The 24,149-nt window shown below is 41.2% G+C and overlaps 1 protein-coding gene across 1 annotated transcript in view; it reads left to right on the top strand.

Moving 5' to 3' along the window:
• Positions 1 to 24,149, top strand: part of LOC124155640 (extracellular serine/threonine protein CG31145) — a 532,953-nt gene that overhangs the window by 493,596 nt on the left and 15,208 nt on the right. The window contains exons 5-7 of the mRNA XM_046529647.1: positions 13,790 to 13,882; positions 15,009 to 15,316; positions 18,130 to 18,403. Coding sequence (XP_046385603.1) covers positions 13,790 to 13,882; positions 15,009 to 15,316; positions 18,130 to 18,403 — 675 coding nt within the window. The remainder of the gene's footprint in view (positions 1 to 13,789; positions 13,883 to 15,008; positions 15,317 to 18,129; positions 18,404 to 24,149) is intronic.

Here is a 24,149-nt window from a genome sequence, read left to right as displayed (position 1 = left end):
TTAAAAGTAACTTAAAGCACTTGATTTAATGCGTCGAGTGGAAAAAAGCGTTACCGATCTTCTCGCTCGGGTCTTGCAGATTAACCGCTGCTGTGGAAAAAGCCATCACCGTGATGGCAAACGCGCGAGGACAGTGCTGCCACAGCTTCAGCAGCGAGCACCATTGGAATTGCTGCACTGTGGGCTCGATCGCTGCGCCTCGTGTGGGCGCGGCGGGGAAGCTCGTCCGAGGGCTATTTTAGAGATGGATTGGATACGTTTGAAAGGAGCTGCCTGCTTCATTCATTTCATTTTTCGCTCTTCCATTGTTTGCTTCGGAGCAACCGCGCGTGTGGCGGCGGCCGCGTGTGTTTTGTTGGCTCGCGGTGCGCCCTAGCGGAAAAGGCGGCTTTTGAAGAGGCGGCGCAAGATGGCGCCGAGGCGAAACGAGCGAGTAGTGGGTTGGAACGGCGGGAACTTTTGTCTGAGCCATCAATTTTCTAAATGGCCCTCGGATTGACCCAACTTGGACTCTTTCGCACAGGGAGTTTGTTTAACCATGCGTTCGCATTCCAATCTCTCAGTGATTCGTGCTGTAAATCTAGAGATCCTATTGCTGATGCGAAAAATATGTTCCATTTAGAAAGAGAAGAAGATATGTTTTCCGCATCATCCAGTGACTTTGCAAACTGAAATTTATGTTGTATCGTCTACTTTGAGTATCTTTGCGGTTACTGCTTGTTCGTTTCTGATGGTGGCAAAAAGAGGTAAGATACATTTAATATCCAGCAATAGAGTTAAGACAATATCTCCTTATTCTAAGTGGTTTCTATAGAACTAAACATGGCATTGTTCGAAAGAAGATACTCTTGGAGGAACGCCATTGTTAGCATAGATACGACCAATGTTCTTTGATACCGAAAAAGTGCTGCATCCAGACAAGGAGAAGCTTCAGTTACGAGGCACAGTGATTGTGGGTTGTGCACTTAGGGGTAGTTTCAAAAGAGAAATGCAATGGAAGCTCTGTGACAGATGACTTGCAGCAAGGAAAAACTGACGGGTGGATTTGAAGTCTCCCAAAGAACGTGGTTTGCAACAACCGAATCTAAATGAGTCGTGAGTATTCAAATGAGGCTACTTTATGAAAAGATTTTTTCTTATACGGTCATTTTAAGTATTCCATTGTGTTAATATTCATAAATATATTAGCTAATGATGAAAACTGTCTGCAGAAAGTTGGTTGAAGAAGGGGATATAAGGAGATTAACGTAATCATAACTAGACTGGGTAATTCGTTAAAATAATGTGCGTTGCAATTAATCGGATGGAGAAGAAATACCCTACCTCCCATCAATTCGACGCTATGGTTTGATTTTATTGTTATAAATTGTGAGCTCTCCAAATTAAATAAGAATATTTAAGCGCAGAGAATTTTAAATTGTTACTCTAGGAACATAAAATGTCCCAATAATATACACCGACGAGATGCAGTCAAACGAGAAAGAAACTATTTAGTTGGTAAAAAAAATTAATTTCCATTAACTTTTGTCTAAGATTTTAACTAGCATTGAGCTCGTTTCTGCGATAGCTAAAAGATATCTTTAATCGTGAAAAGCATCCCCTTCTACGCGCTGAAAATCAAGAAGGAATTTTCTTTTTCAATTTTTCGTCGGCAGAACTTTAAGCCGTAGATGCGCGATTACTCTGCTTGATTGCTTTTTCATGCCCAATAGATATAAAGCAATCCATCGCCATCCTCTTTGATGCTTCACAAAAGGAAATATTTCCATCTTGCTTTTCTTCGATTCGAACCGGGTTTTAAAATCATCAGTTCTGCAACGCGCACGCGCAGTCTCTCGAATCTTGAGAGCAATTTCATTTCCGTCGAAGATGAGTTAGTCGCACGGTTTGCAGTGACGCTCCTTTGCCACGTGGCCTATCCTCATCTGCTCCGTCGCCTTCCCAGCTGTTACAGCCTTCCTTTTCGGCCGTCATCTTGCGAACGGGTGCCTTGGCATTCTGCTTGCCCTTAAGTGACCAACCTACATTCTTCTTTGCATTTTACGACTAAACTTGTCTTTATTGACTCAGGATCTAATTAAAAAGGCGGACATTTGATACGGGCCTCCTGGCTTTGAAGGTAACTATCACTTGGCCCAAGTAGATGCTCCTTACTTTTGTTCTCTCGTAATTTTTACGGTCTCTGATATAGGGAATATTCTGAATTGCGGTGTTTTTATTTCCATAAAATGCTGAAAGCCTTTTTCCACTAACCACCCATCCCTTTTATTGTTCGAAATCGTTTCTTTGGTTCCTTTTATCGAGGACTTCTCTGAAGATAATTTTTTCATGATGTGTGAATTTATATATCGTGATTTCGTGGCGTGCCAAGCCGTCCCGCACCTTTCGAAAGTCACGTGCACGTGTCAGCCGCGCGCTACATCCGCTGCCCACATCGTCATATAGTCCTTTCCATCGTTGCTTGCATTTCCACTCGTGAGCTCCTCTCTCATCGCTTTCATCTTCGTCCTCAACCTTTTCTCTGCGGAATCCCTTCCGCCTTCTGATTTGTTTACCCAGCGCGTTCTCGAGCATTTTCGCCCCCTCTCGCAGCATCCCCTATCACTCTCACCACTGGTCACACTGCTCACGCCCTCTTCAATCGGCCAGTGGAACTGATTTGTTTGTTCTCGCCGACCAGGATGGAAATAGATCTGATTCGATCGTAAATTTTGAGTACCTCATGATAATGAACCAGTTATTATAATGGACCTCCTAGCCGTTACGAACGAAAAGAAATTTGACCTGACTGTCATGGAGAGAGGAAGAAAACGTAGTTTGATTCGAAAGAAGCTCATTAAAAGTTCGGACTGCAATATGTGTTCATTTTTTAATATTATATAAATAAAAAATAATAATAATAAATGAATGATATATAATAAAAGTATTTCATCTGTTTTAAAATAGCAGCAATATTTCAAGGTTATATATTTTTGTCTTACTCCTTATCGAATTTTTTCATTTACAAGGCGAATCACCTGTCATTGTACTAAGAAGTGCATAAGGTGACGTCTTGAAACATGATTGCCGTCACATTTAATCTCTGTGAACCATCACCGGAAGCTTTTTCCTAGGTTGAGGATACACTTTATGCATACACCCGATGAGAATCTCCGTGGTCAATGAATGCCTTCCGCAAGCGAAGCCTCAATTCCTCAGGCCTCGTAGTGTTCCTTAGTAAGGGACTTGCCGCTGCCGGGGTGGCCCAGGTTCGGAAACAGAGTCGATGTGCGAAGCGATATAGCGCGCTGTTAAGATGACAATCGACCACTTTTTCAAAGAAATCGATTGATTTATTGATTGCGTGGCGTGTGGGTGGATTCATTTCCGCAGTATTATTACTAAGACGTTTTGCGCAAGCGGTGACCAATTGAGACATTAGGTTCATTCTGCTCACCCTTGAGACAGCGTTGTCATCTTAGCACCCGCTGTTGCGTTCGTGGTTGTTTTTTCAAGGAGCCCCCAATCTCGCTACGGCTTCACGTAATCTATGGAGTTTGGAACGAGCGATGCTGTCAATGTTTTGAGATGGCGGGCCAATCGACGCAGATATTTCATCGATCACTTCTCGTCACTTCTACTGAATTTATTTAGACTTTAGAAGCACCTTCTAGTCTCCTCTTTTTGTCGCTTTTACGTTTGTGGTTAGAGCCCATATTTCAAAGGTGGTATTTACCAGACGCTGACGTCATATTTAGTTCCCGGAATACCCTTTGTATTTATTGTAAAGGGTTAGTTTCTGACACTTCAAATGTTTTATAGTGTTGTTGTTGCTTGTATCCACAAAGTGGAGCAAAAAGGCTTTTTATTAAATATAATCAAAAACAATAAAAGTTTTGGCATGGCAGGAGTGCTTTGGGAGTCAGTGCACCGCGTTGGTGCCTTCTCTTTAATCCTGGCTACAATTTCGTGTCTATTTGGCCTCTCGAACTTTCAACAAAAGAAATCGATTTTCAAAATTCAAGTGTTTGATGTTTACCTAATAACACCGTATTTAAATTATATGCTGACTACTTTGATAAGCGTCGATCTTTTTCTGAAAATGTTTATGAATCACGTTTTGGTATATGCACGACGGATTTTTGTCCAGCTATTTTTGGGTCCAACGGAAAACTGTAAGAGTAGTGGTAATTTAGTCATGAGTGCACTAAGATCACCTCGTGACTGTTTTAATAGCGTATGTATTTGTTTGTGGAGTATGATACAAAAGTTATGTACTACAAAATACAAATGAGTCCCCTGAAGCCCATAAAATTGTGATATATTCGGTGATTAGCGTTACCATAACTGTTTAGTAGCAGTTTGAGTATTGAACAGAAATAAAAAATCACATGTGTACATAAGTTAATGTATTTTACCAATTTTACTCTGAATTAGTGATCCAGACTAATGCCTGGAATGCATAAAAATGTTTTTTTATGTGGCCTAAGCATATTAAGTGTAATTTAATAAATGAAGACTTATGAAAGGACTGCATCGATTTAAGTTCCGGAAAGTTGCAGACTCAGTACGGGGGGTAACTCTATAAGTTGGACCGAAGGAACTCCAAGTGTGTATCGTATTTTTCATTTCTTCAGTCTGTTTTAGTGGGCGTATTGTAGATTTCTTAGCAAAGAATACCATCTCAGTTTGGGGGATTGGCGTCTTAAATGCTTCTTCCGTCATGCAAAGAGTGGTACCATCAAAGTTCTCGATGAGTAAACGCAATCGGTCTCCTAGCCAGCATTCATAGCTGAGGCTATTTACTATTTTGGAAGAATTTTTCTTTTGAGGAAATTTTTACACATAAATTTGCATCAATGCTAATTACATGCACTGCATTTCATCAGCAAAAATTTTCACCTCCGAATCACCAGTGATATCTTTAGTCCAACTGTTGACAAAGAATCAAACGGCATCACATTGCCGATTCATTTATTAATAAACTTACCTAAGTGTTGCATGCATCATTCTCCAAAATAAAAGCCAATTTCTGATTTCTTGGTTCTTTTTAAGTTAATACTCTTGCTTCATAATCAGTGCTTGCTGTATAATTTTCTTTCAATCGATTTTCATTGGAAAGCTGTCAATTCTTCTGATGGAAATTTTTTGATTGCTCGCTGAAATAGTAATGCCATATCTCAAATTGGCTAGCATTCGCGTGGTGCATCGTGCACCACGGTGCTTCGCGCCGTTTCGCCGCACCACCTTCCCTCCTGCGGCGAACGGTAGTCTTTCTTATTTCTCGACTTCCCCCCCCCCCTTCCCTGGAAAATTTTCCCTCCGCTCCGGGTTTAAAAAAACAGTGCGGGAGTAATGAAGCGTCGAAATTGGCTCGGATAGCCCCAGGGGAGGCGGCGCCGTTTATGTGGGGGAGGCTGTGGGCGCCCCCTACCTGCCTCGCCCTCTGCCTACAAAGGCAGCTTCAGCTCATGTAAGAGCCTTCTCTCTCTCTCACGAGATGAAAAAGAAGAAGCGGAGAGCGATGAAGCGCGCAGGCAATCCATCGAGGCTCCCTTGAAGTTCTGCCACGGGCGGCGCTCTTGAGTCGAGGGAGAATGCGCCATCGAACGCGCATCACCATCCCACAGGGGGGAAACGTAGCTTATTTAAAAAATAAGCTAATAAGCCTCTTGTTTTAATGCGAGTTCTCTCGATTATGCCCGGAAAGTGAGTGAATTGACAAAATTTCATATAGATAGATTTGTAAATAATAGTACTTAATAACATTATTTGCTCTGGCATAAGTCTGTCCCTTAGAGAAGAAGCTTTCACAGCTTATGAATACATGAGTCTCAGTGTCCAACTGAATACATCCATACTACGTCATTGCATTTAGTAAAGATAAGCCTTGGAATTAAAAAAATCAGTACCTATTGAATCGCATAAATTCAAACAGCAGTACAGAGTATGGTACCAACAAAAAAATTATAGAATACAATTTACAAAAGAAGTAAATTTTAAAGTTGATAATTAACGGAAAAATATCTATATACAATAGTTTCTGATGGTATTGCTTTCATTATCCTACCATTACCAAGTGATGGCATACTTCGTGGCAATGAGTTGCATAATTTGCTGGAAAATGAGAGGAATGAATGTTCATACAAAGTAGTGCGATATTTTTTAATGGATAGATTTTCTGTCTTACGTGTCATGCGTTTTTCTTAATTGATGTTAAATGTTATTTTCCGATCGGTAACATCATAAGTTATTTTCTAGTTGCCTTGTTTAATATGCAATTGTTATTTGAACGCCTGTGGAATTCTCGTCGATCAATTCGAATTTAGCTATGCACCTCGAGTGTGATGATCCGCTTGATGAGGTTGGGAAGCTTTGGATTGAGAAAGGGATGGATCGGAAAATTGGCCTTCTCTAAACTTATGTAGAATGTTGATCGCTGCGAGCATATTTGGGAAAAATACATTCTATTTGCGTATCTGCCACCATTGTTTAGACTGGTGAACACCTGGGAATCGAAGATGAAATCCCTTCATAGAATTTCGTCATCGGTTTTCCAATTGCGGTTCGACTGCACGAAACGAATGCTCTCAAATGCATATTCAATAGAGGATTCCCATTTTGGTCAATAGGCTAGTGCTATCACACCCAGCGCATTTAAGTGGGTTTACGAATGTCGCCACCTGCGTCACTTACTGCAGAGACCCGAACGTCAGGGGAGGAATTGGCTATAATTAAGGATGCTGACCGAAAGTTTTATCTAATTAAGTACCTTATATCGAATTCATAACTTCCCAATGCCATCGAGATTGCCAATATTGAGAGCAAATGGATCGCTCTGAACTCATGCCGGGGTATTTTTGAAAACCGCGTGTCGCACTGGGGTCCTCCTACACAGGGTCCCGAGCCCCCTCAAAAATTCGTTATGGGTGTGAGGAAAAAATGTGTCAGGCTTGTCGATTTTCCCCGAGGTGTCCAGATAATGTTGATCATATGACTCTTCTAAAATGCTTAAAAAACTTAAAACTCACTATTTGTAAAATTTCCCGATGCAAGATCCCCGGTTTGGGCCCCCCCAATATTTTTTGTAAGTCGGCATCCCTGCTCCTACACGTAGTTCCCATGTGAACGCCAATCAGAACGCACTCCCTGCGACTTTATTCACGTGTTCTATCGCGCTCTGGTATTTTCCGCTAATCTCTGAATTCCATGCATGTCCCTGTTTCACGGGAGGTCCTTGCTGCCTGTTCAATTAGTTCACGAACAGACAAGGTATATGCTATAGCTACCGATAGCGGCTCGAGGAGAAAACATGTTGCAATTCCGTCACGTAATCAGTCAATCCATCTGCAGAGCGCCAAATTACAACGCATGGGAAACAAAGTATGATAACTGCATAAGGGCGTTAAAATCTAATCTCATGTTTTATAACTTTTTTTATGGCTCGGAGAAAATCTAGGTCGTTTCGCTGTTATTTATTCTGAACGCGGTGCGCGCGGTCCAAATGACATTATGCCGATGGCCAGCCGCACGTTCAATCGATCGACTGTCACTCGAAAGAGCAATTACTATCACTGTGTCAATATTCGATATTTTTCTTGATACTAACTAGTGCGATAGACAGTACAATATAGGTCGATTTTCTTGAGGATGTATGCCTGATTCATTGAAAATTGTGAATAGCCTAGATCAAGATTTGTTTGGTTGGTACGCTGGAGATGCTCTAGTTGTCAGTTTTCTTGGTGAAATACGCTTTTTTCGGTATATGAGGCTAACGCTTATGAGAATAACTGACCTGACAGTCCCGTGGCCCGGAGCGTACATGGAAATTCGTTTGAAGGTCTCTCTATTCCTTTGAAGGCAATAATTAAGTCAAGCTACAATCAATTAAGGAGATGAAACAAAGCTGCAACGCTACCTAACTTTTGAGCCTCTATCGATAAGTGCAGAGAAAAATGTCAAATACGTATTTCATATCGTTAGCAATTGTTGCAATGATAAGTGAGATTATTCCCAGTGATCTTCGCCTCAATTAGTCCCTCATGTTTTCCATGGTTTAATGATTAGGGGAAGCGGATAAAAAGGGCATCTGCCGTTCGCCTGAGTGCTGTGTACTTTGTTCATGCTTGAGCTTTCCGAGGCTGACGACACGCGGGGTAGTGGCGCGCGCGGCAGACGTCGGGGATTATCCGCATGTTTATGTTCCCTCCGTAAATCTGACTTTCTCGCGGCGACAGTGGATTTGCTCAGCGGACCGACGACGGGGGTGCGGGAGGAAGAGTCTGCTCTCATAGGAAGGGCGCCGCAGGGCCGCACCTTGCCGCGCCTCGGGGTTCGCCTCAAGGCTGCCAACTAGGTTGCGAAAAACCTTATGTCTTGTCCCCATTATTACTGTCGGCACGATCGTAAAAATCATGCTTGCATCGCCTGCATTCACACCGCAATGATAGCAACAACTATGCTGCTACTAAGCGCCCAACAGCTGAACTTTATGGTGCTCCAGATGAATAAGGGAAAGCAGGATCTTTCATAATGACGTCAATAAGCCTTTCGTATTTAATTATTTAATTTCATGTTTATTTATGGAATTCAGAGGGGAAAATTTTTATGAAAAATTTTGCTTTTTTTTAAATAATAACTACTTATTACGACTGTATCGACACGCTACGATTCCCTCTTAAAGTGTAATTGACTATTGTGAGTAGCATAGTCATGGGAACGGGGCATTTTTGTTTGCCCTGTTGATGATGAGAACGAGTCCTGGTTCTAAGCAGATTGTACTTCTCGTTCATTCCGCTTCTTTTTCATCTTTACTTTGGATTTCTATTTTATTTGTATTTGCTGTGGAGTGAACACATTTTGAGTGCGTGGTAATTATTTTTTCCAATTAAATTCGTGTTCTCCGATACCTTTATTAAGTAGATTCACATGGTAGAATCACGGATTGCCCCGGTTGGATATAAGTTTTCGATGGTGGAACGGATAAAATTAAACAGACAAAAGACGGAACCGGTAGGTGATGAAATGTAACAGTTGCATTTTCTGAATTATTGTAATCTGTGTATTTTTAAACAATGTAATCGCTCTTTTCCACGGTAATTTTTATGTGTACGACGTGTTTCGGCTCACACAGCTATCATCTTGTATTAGACGTAAGATTTATGCATTGAGGGAGAGGTGGGGGAGTATTTGATGAGTTTGAAGAAGGGGTGGGAAACAGAGGCACGATGGGGAGACTGTGAGAAAATGGAAAAACGAGGAGAAACGGAAAAACCAGGGGTAGGAGTTGGATTCTAGTAATAGCTGTGGAAGAACGACACTGGGGTAAAAAACGGAAAAGGGAAGGCCAAGGGGAGAATAATAGAATGGGCAGGATGAATGAAAAACACGCACGTCATTAAATTGGAGAGGTGGGAGTAAGTAGCGAGGCAAGGAGGAGGTGGGGGAGAAGAGTCCCCGAAAGGGTAACTGAGATAGGAATAAGGATAGAATCAGCAGGAGTTCGGGGAAGGGATTGCAGGCGGAAAAATTGTCAACACAAGACGGAGGGAGTGGGCGGGTTGACGAGAAAAAATGCAGAGGAGGTTAAAAAGTGGGTGTTGCGTTTCGCGTGATCTACCTTTCTGGAAGACGTGCTGACAGCCATGCAGGAAGTTGCGACTTTCCAGGGAAGTCCTGATATTGCTATTACCGATATGTTCGACAATCTTGCCTGTAGACGATGTTAATGTTATTGTTCGACAGTTCCCTGAGTCATGTCTGCTTCCCTTTTTGAATATTTTTGTAACTTCATCAATTTTCCAATCCATTGACATATTTCCTTCAGATAATAACTTCTTTAAAATTATCTCTAAGAACGGAGCGATCTGAGGTGCTTGCTCCTTGAGGTCAAGCTAAGTGCGGTAAATTTGTGATTTTGGCCTGTGGTAATGACTAATGGATAAACTGGGATTAGAAATGCAGTCAATCAATGTAATTACTGCAGGGTTTCCTAGATGTATACGCCAAAAGTGATAATATTAAGAGGGAAATTGTCATGATTAGATATCTACCCTGTGTTTTGGTTCCACTATTGAAATTTATTTTGGATTGAAACCAAAAATAATGAAATTGCAAAACTAAAACTTTATATCCGTGCAGGAAAGTGTAAAGAGAGAGGGACGTCTGAGAATTGGTGAAAGTTTTGAATAAAATGTGCGAAGTGTGCGCTATGAGGGAAAAGAGTATCCAGACAATGTTTGTGCCGCCGTGATCAACCAGCGAGTAAATGGGTTTCCTTTCTGATAACATGTTGTTCTCTGACGAAGAAGAAGTTCTAGAAGCTTACTAAATTTTAAACGTCAGAATCCCCTTCTCTCTTCCATCCTTCCTTTGACACAACAGATGAGACTGCCACGGTAGTAGCTGCATAACGAAATATCTGAAATTATTCGATGACGGGTTGTTTTGTTTTCTGATTTTGTAATTGTGCAACGTAACTCTTTGTTTAAAAATCCAATGTAAGAGATTCTCTCGGCCGTTTTATGAATTGATATCAGATAAATACAAATGCAAGAAATAAAAGCTCTGAAGAGAAATCATTGAACGAGAAACCAAAGACGAATCAAAAGAAGCGATTCGACGATATCTCTAGGAAACAATGAGATGGAAATGAAATGGATGAGAAACGTAATGGTCTCTTTATCTGCTGCTGTCGTGTGCGCTGCTGACCGGCACTCATTCATTGGCAGTCAATGATGCTATTGGCTTTTTGCTTTATCTTAACAACCCATTGGTCACGCTCTCAATTCACATGAAAGCGGAGGAAGTGAGCCTCGGCCTTTCTTCCCAAGACATCCCGCTGAGGGACGAAGGTCTGAATGAAATACTCCATTTATCGATTCTAATTAGAAATCGGAAAACTCTTCCGAAAACTGAGGCTTTCCAGCATAAGTCTTATAGCTCCCATTTCTTTCCATTCAATTGTATACTTTCTTGCTGGCAGAGAAAAGTTTAAGTATAAATTTGCTTCTTCCTTAAGGCCGTTCAAAGGACCGTAAGTCTTAGAATAAGGCCCTTGCGCCGCGCCGTTCTTCAACTGCTCAAGTGGCGGCTAATTGGTTCGTTTGCATTCAAATCCCTTCTATCTGCTCCCTTTCATAATCCCCTATAATCCTCCGCGCGCGCTCCGTCTCATCCTCCCTCTTGGTCTCATTACTCCACGGCACAAAACGACCAAGGGATGAGAAACCCATCATCCACTCCAAATGCAATCAATTAAAATGTTAATGCTCAAGAAGTCGCCGAAAATCTGTTTAAAAGAACTCGCTGGCTCTTCGCAGCGGTTTCTGGGATCGATATGTATCTTGCCGTATGACCTCCAGTGTGGATAGTGTCTCAGCGAAGCACGTCCTCTCTTTATATTGTTCTCCAACCCACTGCAATCGCGAAGTCTATCCGAACGTGAATATGAACTAACTTCGCAGAATCGAGAGTGCTAAGTTTTCCTCTTCTGAAACGGATCAAAATTAAGTGCATGAGAACGTGTTGACATTTCCTCAACATTGTTACCCGTACACCTCACATTTATTATTTATTTATTCAACGCCAAAATAGCATTTAGGCTTTTTTTAAATAGGGTTGGTAGCAATAAAAATACTCATAAATAACAAAACAATAACAGAAATAAACAAATCTGATGGACTGGCTCTGTAACTGATAAATGAAATTATGGCGTGAGTCAGATATGTCATGGTCTCGGGAGGTGACAGAGAGGGTGTTTGAAAGGGAAGATAAACGGTAAAATAAGTTTCGTTTGGGAAATTTACAAACGGAATTCAGGTTGGTGTAAAGTTTCTATAATGCGGGTTGTGCGAGCTGGAAAAGAAAAAAATGAGTGAAAAGAAAAGAAGAGGTTCAGAGTAATGGGAAGATCCGTATTACATTAAAACTGACAGCAGTTTTGATACCATAACGTAATATTCGTGGTTCTCCCCAAGAGTTGTTTCTTTTTCGGTATATCTCGTGTATATATATATATAACACATAACGAAACGTTAACATTGACGTAGGAGCTGCGCCTGAAAGTGGACCATCCGCAACACTCTCTTGCATTCGGCCTCCCAGGACTCGCCCTCTAATGCAACGCAACAAGCAGGTTTTGAGCTATATTTGAACTCTTACAATCAAGTTCTCGTTGAAAACTGTCACTTTTTTACGTTTTTCTTCCTTGTTACCCTCTATTTCAATTTGTACAGTTTCACTCCAAATATGCATCATTCTCATACCTGTTTTATGTTAGGTATTTGGACATACGACGACTGGACGCCATTATTCTAAGAGCCGGGAGTGTGTAAGGCACACCAAAATCAATTTCGTTTACATTTTATTTGTATTTTAGCAAGCATAGCTAGTGTTTTCGACCAATTATTCTTCCTTATTATGTTTGGAATTAATTTTCCACATGTTGTCATCGTCTCCTCAATCAAACTGAAGAAGTTATTGCATAATCTTTTCGATAGAGAAACTAATGCTTGATTCATTAGAGGGTAGTTTGATAGCGTCGTGACTGTTCAATTGTGACATTGTTGCGATTTAAACGCCTTCACTACATCAAGACAATTTTTGTGCTTTCCATTGCTCGTTGAAAACTGCAAGTTTTCGATATTTTTCTACCTTGATAGCCTCGTGTTTAGATGGAAGCTTTCTCATTACTTGTCGCGCAGCAGGCGGGTGCAGAAGCTGTCCCGGTTAACTATGTCCACCCCATCCATCCAGATGACAATACAATAACGCAATTATTATGCGCATTTGTCTGTGCTATGTGAGTAGTTTGTTTTATGTGTTAGCATAAAATTAAAAATTAAGCGTTGAGAACATAAATCGAAGTATATTTTGAACAATTGCATTCAAAATGATTTTTTTTACTAAGCAGATTCACAATCTGCTTAATATTTGCTTTATCAAAAAAAAAAATATATTTTTATTGTTATTTTTTATGTATTTTACTTTTTTGTTTCAAGTGGCAATTTTTATCATTCTATCATTTTTAGCTCTTTTATTAATATTTCAAATATAATAAACTTATTAGACATGTAACATTATTAAAACTAGAATTAGTGGAAAGGCCGATGAAAGACTCGAAGAAGGGGAACTTGATGAGGTAGTATGTTGTTTGAACTGTGAGATCATGATTCCAAATGTCTGTAAGTAGTCCATTGCTGGTTTTATCGAGACTGGACTTAAAATTATTGATTAGTTGGGTAATGAACTGATAAATTGTGGGAGAGTCTGGGCGTAAAGAACAACGGAAATGCTGATTAATATTGAGAGGTTAAGTGGCATGCGGAAGCATTTCTTTTGAAATATTTATAGCTTTTTACGTAATAATTTCTGTGAACCTCTCCAAGATCTCTCAGCCGTAGAGGAGTGTTGGTCCTACTAGGCAGGAGTATAATTTAACTCTAGCATTGCTGGAAAGTGGAAGGATGGGGAGGAGAGGAGAGGAGGGGAGACCGCTTGCCTTGCTGTTAATGCGTTGGAGGTGCAGTGTGTCAAATAGTTATGGAACGGTAACTCATTGCCTAAATAGATCCCTAAAAATTGGTGAGAAGTTTTTCTTGTTTAATTCGAATCATATATCGTGCCCACTGCTGTTTTATAAGTCTTATTTGGATTACTGACATATTTCCGTCCTGTACACCTCGGAGGCTAAAGATAGGCCTGCGTTATCTTGTTTTTTTTTATCCATAAGATCGTTTGGTCGATTAGGGACGGAATGTGAACCACCCTGCTATTCAACCATTTGACCTGTTTATTTGCCTTTTCACAGGTTCCCGAGAGAACAACAGACGCTGCCCAACCACTTCTACTTTACCGACTTCGAGAGGCACAACTCGGAGATCGCGGCTTTCCACCTTGACAGGTGAGCACCTATACTTACGCGCGCAGTGTGGTCAAAACTTGGTGGCCCCGGACGCGCAGAACTCCAGCAAAAACAAGAGGAAAGTGGCTGTGGTGGGGGAACTTCGGATGGGAGGCGATTGGGAAGGAGTCAACTGTAGAGCTCGAATGGAGTGAAGTCCCGAGCAAAAATGGAGATTTTAGCCCACAACCCCGCGTTTTGGTGTTTCATCAAAATAGAATCATAATCCGCGCTCAAAATTGACGTCTGCGCAGGGACCACATGCAAGTTCTAAACAGACAGTATCGCCATCGTGACGGAAAGGCAGCAGCCGTATCGGATGCTCTTCTGCTTCTTGGCAGCATTTTCCGTGAAAAATATTCAATTCATTCCTTGTATTCCCACTACTTTCGAAGATGGCGAACATTGGCCGATTCGAAAATCTGATTTGCTTTCGACTTTGGGAAATAGCTTGCGAAAACAAGAACAAAAAGGGAGTGTGTTCTTTGTGGAATTCCAATCAATTCATTATTGAACGGATGACATTGAACTTATAAATATTTTAAATAGCCACAGTATCAGGAAATAGCTTCTATTATCACTGTTTTTTTATTTTCCTAAGCTAAAAACATTATTGAAATGCATTTTGTTACCAAAATAAGTGGAAATGATAGTTCAATCCCTCTTGCCGTTCGTCCATCACCTTGGCCTGTTGTTTCCTAGTTTAAATTCATAGAGCCCAATCATTCAAATAATATTATGAGAGTACTCTTTATTTATTAAAGGTAAGATTACGTATGCATCAAAGGCCTCTATAACTCGCTCACGGGAGGAGAGGGGAGGGTAGTGATGCTCATCATATATGAGGGAATGAGAAGCCAAGGGGTGCAAGGGATTTTTTTCCCAACATAATCAGGTAAACTTAATTGTTAGAAGAAATACATAAAAACTTGGCTGCCAAGGGAAACGAGTGAGTCCCTGTTCTGTGCTGAAATAGAGTGGAAAATCATATGTACTACTAAATGTCTTGATCTCGTTTGCTATCTATACCTAATTTCTGTACCTAACTCTGCTTAGAAAAAATAAATCGCTTGTACCCCTTGGCTTCCCGCCCTCTCATGTAACTGCTTATTCTTGCCACTCGCAGGTTACTCGGCTTCCGGCGTGCGATGCCCGTCACGGGACGACACCTGAACATGACGTCGGAGCTGTACGCCGTGGCGACGGGCGACCTGCTCAACACGTTCTTCGTGTCGCCGTCCGAGAACCTGTGCTTCCACGGCCACTGCTCCTACTACTGCGACACGGCCCACGCCGTGTGCGGGCGACCCAGGGACGCCCTCGAAGGCTCGTTCGCCGCGTTCCTGCCGCCCAAGGAGAAGGCTTCTCGCAAGGTGTGGCGCCACCCGTGGCGCCGATCCTACCACAAGCGGCGCAAGGCACAGTGGGAAATGGGTGAGTCCTCTCATCTCATCTCTCTCTCTCCCTCTCTGCTTTCAATTTCTCCTCTGCATGGATATCCTCGATCGTCCGTCCGCGAAAAGTTTAGTCAAATACAAGCTAAGGGTGGAATTCGCCCTGAGAAAAAGTGGCTTACTAATTGTAAGTACGACGTCCGTGTCCTGTGCCTTAGTGTGGACTGAGATATCAACATCTGGATATCGATAGCTAAGTTCTAACAACACGTATCTCAAATTCGGCCGGTTTGAGACAGGCATCTTAAACAAAGTGTAATAGCATTAAAAAATAAAATACAAGCAAAAAACAACTCTTTGTTTGTAAATGAAAGCTTCTTTTTCAGTTTTATGAACTTTTGGTTTTTATTTTCAGTGTACAAAAAATTAATTGTTTCTTTGATCACCTGAAAAGTTGCTATTTTTGAGATACGTTTCGTTAGAAGTTAGCCATCCATATGCTTTGATGTTAGAAATTTGCCCCTGGATGAAGATAGCTTGGTGGTAGGTATTATTGGCTGGTATGCCAATAATACCTACCACCGGGATATTTGGGTTAGAAATCCAGCTATGCCAAAATATTTTTTCATAATGAATGTGTGTGTATTTGCTCTCGCTGCGCGTGACTGCATACAAAGTACTTCTTTTGTGCAATACAAATCAATCAAATTACCTAAATTAGGTCTTATACAGTCTAATAATGGAATAATATAAAATAAATTAAATGAACCCTTACAAAAAATATTATATTCATAAAAAGCTAATTTAAAATACATTTACATTACTTTGCATGCACGTATCAGACTTCATTTGGTATGTATCAGTGAATTCCATAGGATAGTATGTATGAATGTCATACCAGGTACAAAATCTATATATACATACTAGACTATGGGATAATATGTAGATGTAGATTTTTGATTTTGTGTTGCTTGGACGAGTTGATGAGAAAGTTCGTTCGGCCTCTCTCTTTTCATTTACACTTGTAGCAGTTATGTATTTTAGATTTAGATTTAAAAGAAAATAAGAGTTCAATTTTCTGCCCATCCAGATAGATCCCCCGACAAAGCTCGACAAAGGAGAAGCTTCCCAACCCCCCACACTCCGTCGAGACATCCCTCTTCCTTCCTCACCGCCTTATTTGTGACTAACACTATCTGCGCTGCGTTTCCTTGACTACCTTTCTGCCGGTAGCGACCAATGCGTACTAGCAGAATGTTTGTCAATTATTGATTCATAAATTTTTGCTCGTTGGCGAATCAGAGACTCTTGGCTCACGGAAGTAACTAACGCCTGCAAGAAATTGAACCAATAAAAATTGCAACGTATGGATGGATTTACATTTAAGAGTGTCAACTTGATTGATATAAGTAAGTAAGCTGAGGAAATAATGACAAAATTTTCTGCTTTCATGAAAAAGAGAAATAATAGATATTGAAAAATTATATAACAAATTAAAAAAAAAAGAAAAAAAAACATGAAATATTTTTTGTAAAATAACCTGCCTACATTTTTAAAGAAAATGTGAACCGATTCAAATTCTTCAATGGTGAATTTCAATTTTCTTGCCAAAACAACCAACACAATGCACTCGCAACACACACAAATATAATTGATTCTAATGTAAACTGGCTGGTAAGAGCGAACACGGTTTACCGGTGCAGCTGCTAAAAATATTACTAAAATTTTAACTCAGATACATCCGTGAACGATGAAACGTTTCCTGCTACGGAAGTACAATTACTTTAATTATTTACGGGTGTATTGAAGTTCAGTCTTTTTGTTATTCCCCAACTCGAGTGGATTGGGAATATTGATCGACTGTATTGGTAACAAGGTGTCGTATATTTTAAGAAACTTGAAGTTTTGAGGAAATACAATGTCATTTTCATTTTCCCTGCTTTTTCATGTGTCTGATGTCTTTCTGAATTATTGAGTCTAATGATTGATGTCAATGCATCGAGCCAGAATCGCGAAAATATCATTGGCCTCTATCGTTGACTATTTATCAAATGTGATTTTTTTCATGGCAAACGAGCAAAGTGATCCAAAGTATTTCAACGCAGTTCATATATTTCTGTAATGATTTTCCATCCACATTCTATTCTGCGCCTATCCGTTAATCCCCATTTTAATTTAATCCCAATTTTAATCCTAATTTTAAGGTTGTGATTAAGGCCGTTGCAGGAGTAGTGGGGTCAAGAAGTTGATTACCCCCTCTCCCACCCCTGAAATGCTCAGCAGATACGGTTTAAAGAGTTCCCCCACCAGATGAACCCCCCGAAATGTACCACCGCCACTCAATTTTATTCTTGGTACGGACTTGGCCAAAACTCAGACTCTCATCGCCATGATGAAGAATCTTGGAAATCCGAAAAAGTTTCTCAAGTGGGTCGGGATGAATGCATTCTGCTCCTTCACGACTTTCTACTGCTAATTCATAGCGAATAGAATTGCCGTATTTTCCTTTTGATCGTCTAAATGTTTATTCCGATACGCGTTTCTCACTTGCTGAAAAATATACTACGAGTCCCTTAATGCGCTTTGCTCATGAAATCTCTAAATCAGACTGTAATTCAACGTGGAGGTTGTTTGGGATAAGTGATGGTAGAGCTCATCCTAGAGGGAGCCACAGGCGAGCACACGATTTTCACTCAATCAAGGTCCGGGTAGTTGTTCCTTTCCGTGGGCCACTTCACACCATGACGATTTTTCGGTTTTGGAGTGTTCAAGGGCTTCATCGGGATTTGAGCCTCGGATCCTGCAGCCAAGTGCTCTTTTCCGAAGCGTGACGCACGCGTGTCTGTATTGCAGAGGCCGACTACTGCTCGCTGGTGCGCGACATCCCGCCTTACGACGAGGGCCGGCGGCTGCTGGACCTCATGGACATGGCTGTGTTCGACTTCCTCACGGGCAACATGGACCGACACCACTACGAGACATTCAAGGCCTTTGGCAACGACACGTTTCCGCTGCACCTTGACCAGGGCCGGGGCTTCGGCCGGCCCTTCCACGACGAGCTGTCCATCCTGGCGCCGATCACGCAGTGCTGCCTCATGCGAAGGTCCACGCTGGCCACGCTGCTCAGGTGAGTGACGAGAGAATATACGGTGTCGTTTGCATCGCAAAGTGCCCCAAAGTGAGAGTATGCGGTTGAGTTCAACTCTTAATTATGTACTGAGATATCCAAGTCAGTGCATGCATGATTGAAAATTTTCCTAGATTACGCGTTTAACTTGCCCAAATGCTCGCTTTTAAAAAATAGAAAAATAAACTGGTTTCCTTTGGTCAGAGGAGTTTATAATAACCGCAATATTGTCGTGCCCTCTCGTGGACAGCTCGAGACAGGGCCGTGGACAGCTTCTCGTCACAGGGCCGTTTAAAGGAAGCTCTACGATTGACCCGGAGAAGCCGAGGGAGGAGATCACTCTTGTTCAACAACCAACTGTCTCAAAATACACTCCTTGCGGCAAACTCCGTATCTTTCATTTCTCACCGATACTGTCCCTCCGAGAGGACCACCACCTTCGGAGTCCGGAATCCTTCAGCGTCAGTCAAGATCCCTAGTCTGAGTCGCCCCTAGTCGAGTCCACGAGAGGACACGACAATATCTTGAGCAAAATAAGAACATTTTGGTAATTGATCACCATTTTACTAAAATTTGAAGAATGTGCAATATTTTGCAAGAGTGTACTTGCTCATGTTTTCTTTTAAAGAGAGAATTAATCATGAATTTCTACTTAAATTGCCTTCATAGAAGTGGTAGTATTTTGGGTCAATGATAGCCGCATACAGTACGGTCATTTCGCAACACCAATTCTCTGGGTTGGATGAGAAATAGATGAGTGATTAGCAGTATTAAGCAAAAGAGCTATTTTATTTCATTCGGAAAACGAACTAAAAATAAATAATTTATATCCTAGACATTATTTAAAATCAAATTGCAGTTTGATCAAATATGAGTTCCCGTGTGTTTGATGTGAATAATATGAAATGTTCCACCTATGTATGCAATATATTTCACTGTTTATACCTTTGTAGAAAAACCATTAGGCTATTTTGAGCAAAGCATAAGCATATTATTGATATTTTGATTCGAACCAAGTTACTATTGTAAAATTGGAGATGAGCTCGATTTACAACTTCGATATGAAAAACGGCGTTCGCATCAGTACTTAGTTTACATGTTGAGTGAAGAAGTCGTCTCTTTATGGATTAAATCTGCGTTAATGTTATCTCATTCATACCCATTTCTTGCATCAAAGGTTGTGCAGATATTAATTCAGCCGTCTCAAATGAAATAAACAAGAATTAGAAATTTCATTTTTTTGCGTTTTTTCCTTTTCGGTATTTGGCCCTACTGCGCGCAGCCAGAAGTCCTCGCACGTCGCAGCTCTGTGAGCCCTCATTGGCGCAGCATGGGCACAGCATTTTCGCGGCATTGGCACAGTATTGGCGCAATATTGCCGCAGCATTCGTGTGGCATTGATGCGGATTCATGTAGTGCCTCCTGGAGCGAACGAGTGTCTGCGCACTCGAAGCCATCGAGTAGTTCATGCTATATTCTGTGCGGCCGTCTCTCGAATTGGAGCCAAATATTACGATCGCAGTTTCTATTTCCACCACGTCCTTTCCACTCCCTCTCATCTGTTTATTTTCGCTGTGGCTTAATTGATTCTAGAGAAAGAGCTTCTTCGTGACTGCCTGGTCGGGGACTGCGCGCGGGTTCCTCTTTTGAGCCGGCCACCCTTTCACCGCGCTCTCGCCCTCTGTCTACATAATTCGCTCCGCTGATGGATATGATGTTAAGGGAGCGCCATGGCCTGTTTATTTAGCGCCCCCCGGTGGATAATTGACGAATAGTAATCTGAGGAGGGCCGGGCGCCAGGTGGGGTGGCCATTGTACCCCTGCTGCTAACAATCAACCTCGTTCCGCCGGCCATTGGGCATGACAACGGGGCGCGGTCGTTGTACGGTTCCTCTCATCTTCTCCTCTTAGAGTCGAGTCCCTCGTCTGTGTGGTGGGCAAACAGGGGACACAGCGGAGAAATATAGCGAGTCAAAACGGAAACTCCTACTTCGAGCGAGCGAAAAATACGATTCAATAGCATAATACTAGCCCTCGAACTTTTCAAGCTCATGTTGCGAGGTCATTCTTTTCTGCAGAGCAGGATGAATTTTATGCCTGCATCTCTGGGGGCAAATATTTGGACGTTTTCCTCGTCATGAAAACACGTGATCGAGCTTTTTGCTCCTAAAGGTTGGTGTACAGAAATAGTTAGTTAGTATTATGGTAATCTACCGATCAAGGTAGGTTTCCATGGAGTGCTGAAGAAGTATTCTGAGCACTGCCCTCTTCAATTCACTGTTAGGCCTACTCTCTTTCATTATATCTAAAAAAATCCTATTCTCTTCCTTCCCCTCCCTCGTTCACCTAACATATTCTCCCCTCTAACACCGTTTTCAACATCCCCTCCCCACTAAGTACCTACTCGCTCCATCCATACCTTCTGTCTCATACGTATCTCATCCAAAAGTTGCCTCTCCACACCCACCATGTCCAGCACTTTGTCGTTTCTCCAACTCACTGTCCATTTTACTTTGTCCATTCTTCTCCACACACACATCTCGAATGCCACCAGTCTTCTCTAATCATCCTTCCTAAGTCTCCACGTTTCCGCACCGTAGAGAGCTACACTCCTGATCAAACTCTTCAAAAACCTTTCCTTTAAACTCTTACATAACGATTCTCTAAGAACTCCTTCCTGTTCATGAATGCCTTCTTTTTTGCGCGATTCTGTTCATGATGTCCTTACCACTGTATCTGTTTTTCTCTGGAGTTACCTAAATAGTTGAATTTGTCTACCTGCTCAAGTTTTTCCCCACCTACTTTTATCTTAAGTCTCGAATTCATCACTCGCAATGCTCTTAAAAAAACTAAACGCTTGACGAAAAATTAGCTTCGCAGCTTTGGTACGTTGTAGAAAAAATTTAATGCGTGCTTGACGCCATCTATCATGTTTCTGAAGAACTGACTGCAAGCTGACGCACGCAAGGTATTGAAATTCTCTCTTTGTCTATTAACTACATCGATGTCTTATCCAAAGTTAACTTTTCAATGTCGTATGCTATGTTATTTTTAATCCCGAAATGTCTTCCTCCACAATTCACGGTTATAGCTTACAATACACTATGAAAACAGCATTAAAAAATGACTAAAACACTGCGTGTTCCAAAGTTTCATGCTGATTTTCCCCTTATTTAAAAGTTCACCAAAACCCCACGCCAGCTTTCACGCTAATTTCACCAAGTTCCACTCTGTTAATTTCGTCATTGACTCACTGGAATCTCACGCCAAGTGCTCCCTTCGGATAATTATTGCTTATTGTCCACAAACTAAATGCTTGCGGTGACAACCTGGAGAGTGCGAGAAAGATGGTGGTTGGAACTTGGGAGAAGAGGTCGGATTGCATTTGGAAATGCATACGGAGAGTGGAATTACGATAAGTGAGAAGCGAAACTCATTAATTGTGAATAGTTCGGATAGATTTTCTTTTTTTTTTGCGTAGAAGAGTTGGCAACTTGTCGTTTGACCGAAAGGAAAAAATATTAAAGGCATTATATCTGTAATGTTAGGTTTGCAATTGGCGAATCACCCCGTTCAATTCCTAATTGTGTTTCCCTTTCAACTCGCTCACATTATATGTATAAATTCTATTATCAGCGTACTCCTTGCTTCGCCCGAGGCCACTTACCTAGCGTCCTTACCGGTTAATACGTGATCCATCCAGACCCTTTCCCTCCTCTGTATCTTCTCTTAAAGTTTCCTCAACTCGCTCACAAAGTCTAGCAATTCCTCGTTCCTTTTCCTCTCCGTCCATTTCAACTTCACTGCACCCTCTTCTGGAACGCCGTCAGTTCTTTCTAGCCCTCATTCCTTCGCTTCCATATTTCCGCCCATATAAGAACTGCAATACAGATCAGACTCAAACTTTTCTAGTTACTTTTATACAAATATCCTTTTTCATTCATTTAACTATCACCTCGCCTTACCCATAATTCTCTCTGCAAACACATAAAACTGCTGCAATAGTGATAGTGGATATCCTTGCCTCACATCAAAGCCAATATTTATCCACCCTGCATCTGCTTCGGCTTCTCTTACTGAGGCATGTGCACTGCACATTGTGCAGGTTACGAATGAGCCGACCATCCCTCCAGTCTATGCCTTTTCTCTTGAGAATTCCCATTAGCTTCGCCGTTTTTAAAATTCGCGAATAAAGCATTCGCATCCCATTGATATTCTAGGTTTCTCTCGAATAAGGTTGTCTTTACCGTATCACCATATCACCTTTCTCCCTACTCCTGAGGCTTTCTGTTTCGTCAATGATTGCCTTTTTCATCTCTTATCCTCTTCTCCACTCGTGGTCGTTAACCTCGGCCATGCTCCACTTTCTTCTCTCCTCTGTTTTCCTGATAATAGTCAATAGCTTGCGTAGTGTGGCGTGTCATAAATGGACGAAGGGAATGCCGATTACGATAGTAGAGTAAGTGTTGGCTTTTGTGTCTGTTGCAAAAAATGACAAGTTCATGGACTTGGTATCACCTAAAATTAGTGCTTTTACCTTAAGAAACTTTCGACCCATATAAAGTTCGAAGTCTCTCGGAAGTGAAATGGGATTTTTTAATGCATATCGATCTTATGAATTTAGAAACGAGAAAGTCGAAGAAATGCGTTCGTAATCGTGTAAGAACTTGCATAATTTTGTTTTTGTAACACTAATGACGACGTGACGCTGCTGTTAAAGTTCTAATTGATGAAGCTCCCCCGACGTACGTTTACGGAATTTATGAAAGCTGGATGTGGAAGGATCAATACTTGGAATTTTCATTTTTTATAAATTGTATAGCTTTCTTTGATGCCATTCGTTGGCGTTAAAAATAATATCGATGGGCAGTGTTCATATTAATTTTACAACTTTTTTAATAAAAAGCGTTGCCAGTATTTGCTTATCCACGTTATTTATACCTAATCTTCAATAGATACCATTCAACGATTACTAAAAACTTGGTATATTCATTTGCAATACTATTTTACTTTTTTATTCTTACCACCTCTCTTTGCCGCTGCCAAATTAATTTCTTTGCCGCAAGTATTAGCCCCAATCGTTTTTCTTTTCGAAATTTTAAGGTACGATAATTTCTGACGAAGTTATAATCATCTTATGAGTTCCAGATATCCTCAGTTTAATAAAATGGAAGCGTAAAATTGTGAGATCAGAATTCATAGTAAAGTGTTGTAAAAAATGATGAATGCGATGGTCTGAATGGTCAAAGTCGTTCAACAGGTGGACTCATCCAAATATCTACAGATAGGATAAGCCAAAATTTCTCGATCATTTTTACACGCACATTTCCAGCGATGATTTGAACGACGGTTTACGATGACGGGAAAAATTATGGTTTAAAACGTCATCTACTAAATCACAGACAAAACAATAAAATTAATTAAAAGTAGTTACACGATAATTGGTGTCAGTAATGGATTCATCATTTTCAGACCTGTTATTCGAAATACTTACTATTTTGATACGTATTTTCGTATTATGCGGCAATGCAGTACGCATTTTTTTATGTGCACTAATTGTTGCCAGCATTTTCACGCACGTGCTCTGGGACGGAAAAAGTGATGATGGGAAGAGGGATTGTGATGCCTATCACTCTCGCCGTCCTTGAAAATGATGGCGTCTGAGAGGAATCGCATGGGCTGTCATTGCCGTCATTTGAATTTATTCAGGATTTACCAATAATTTCAGTGAGATATTTGCAGGAGT

This window comes from Ischnura elegans, chromosome 1 (genome assembly GCF_921293095.1).
Source record: "Ischnura elegans chromosome 1, ioIscEleg1.1, whole genome shotgun sequence".
NCBI classification, from domain to species: Eukaryota; Metazoa; Arthropoda; class Insecta; order Odonata; family Coenagrionidae; genus Ischnura; species Ischnura elegans.
This window is presented reverse-complemented; position numbering and strand designations above follow the sequence as displayed.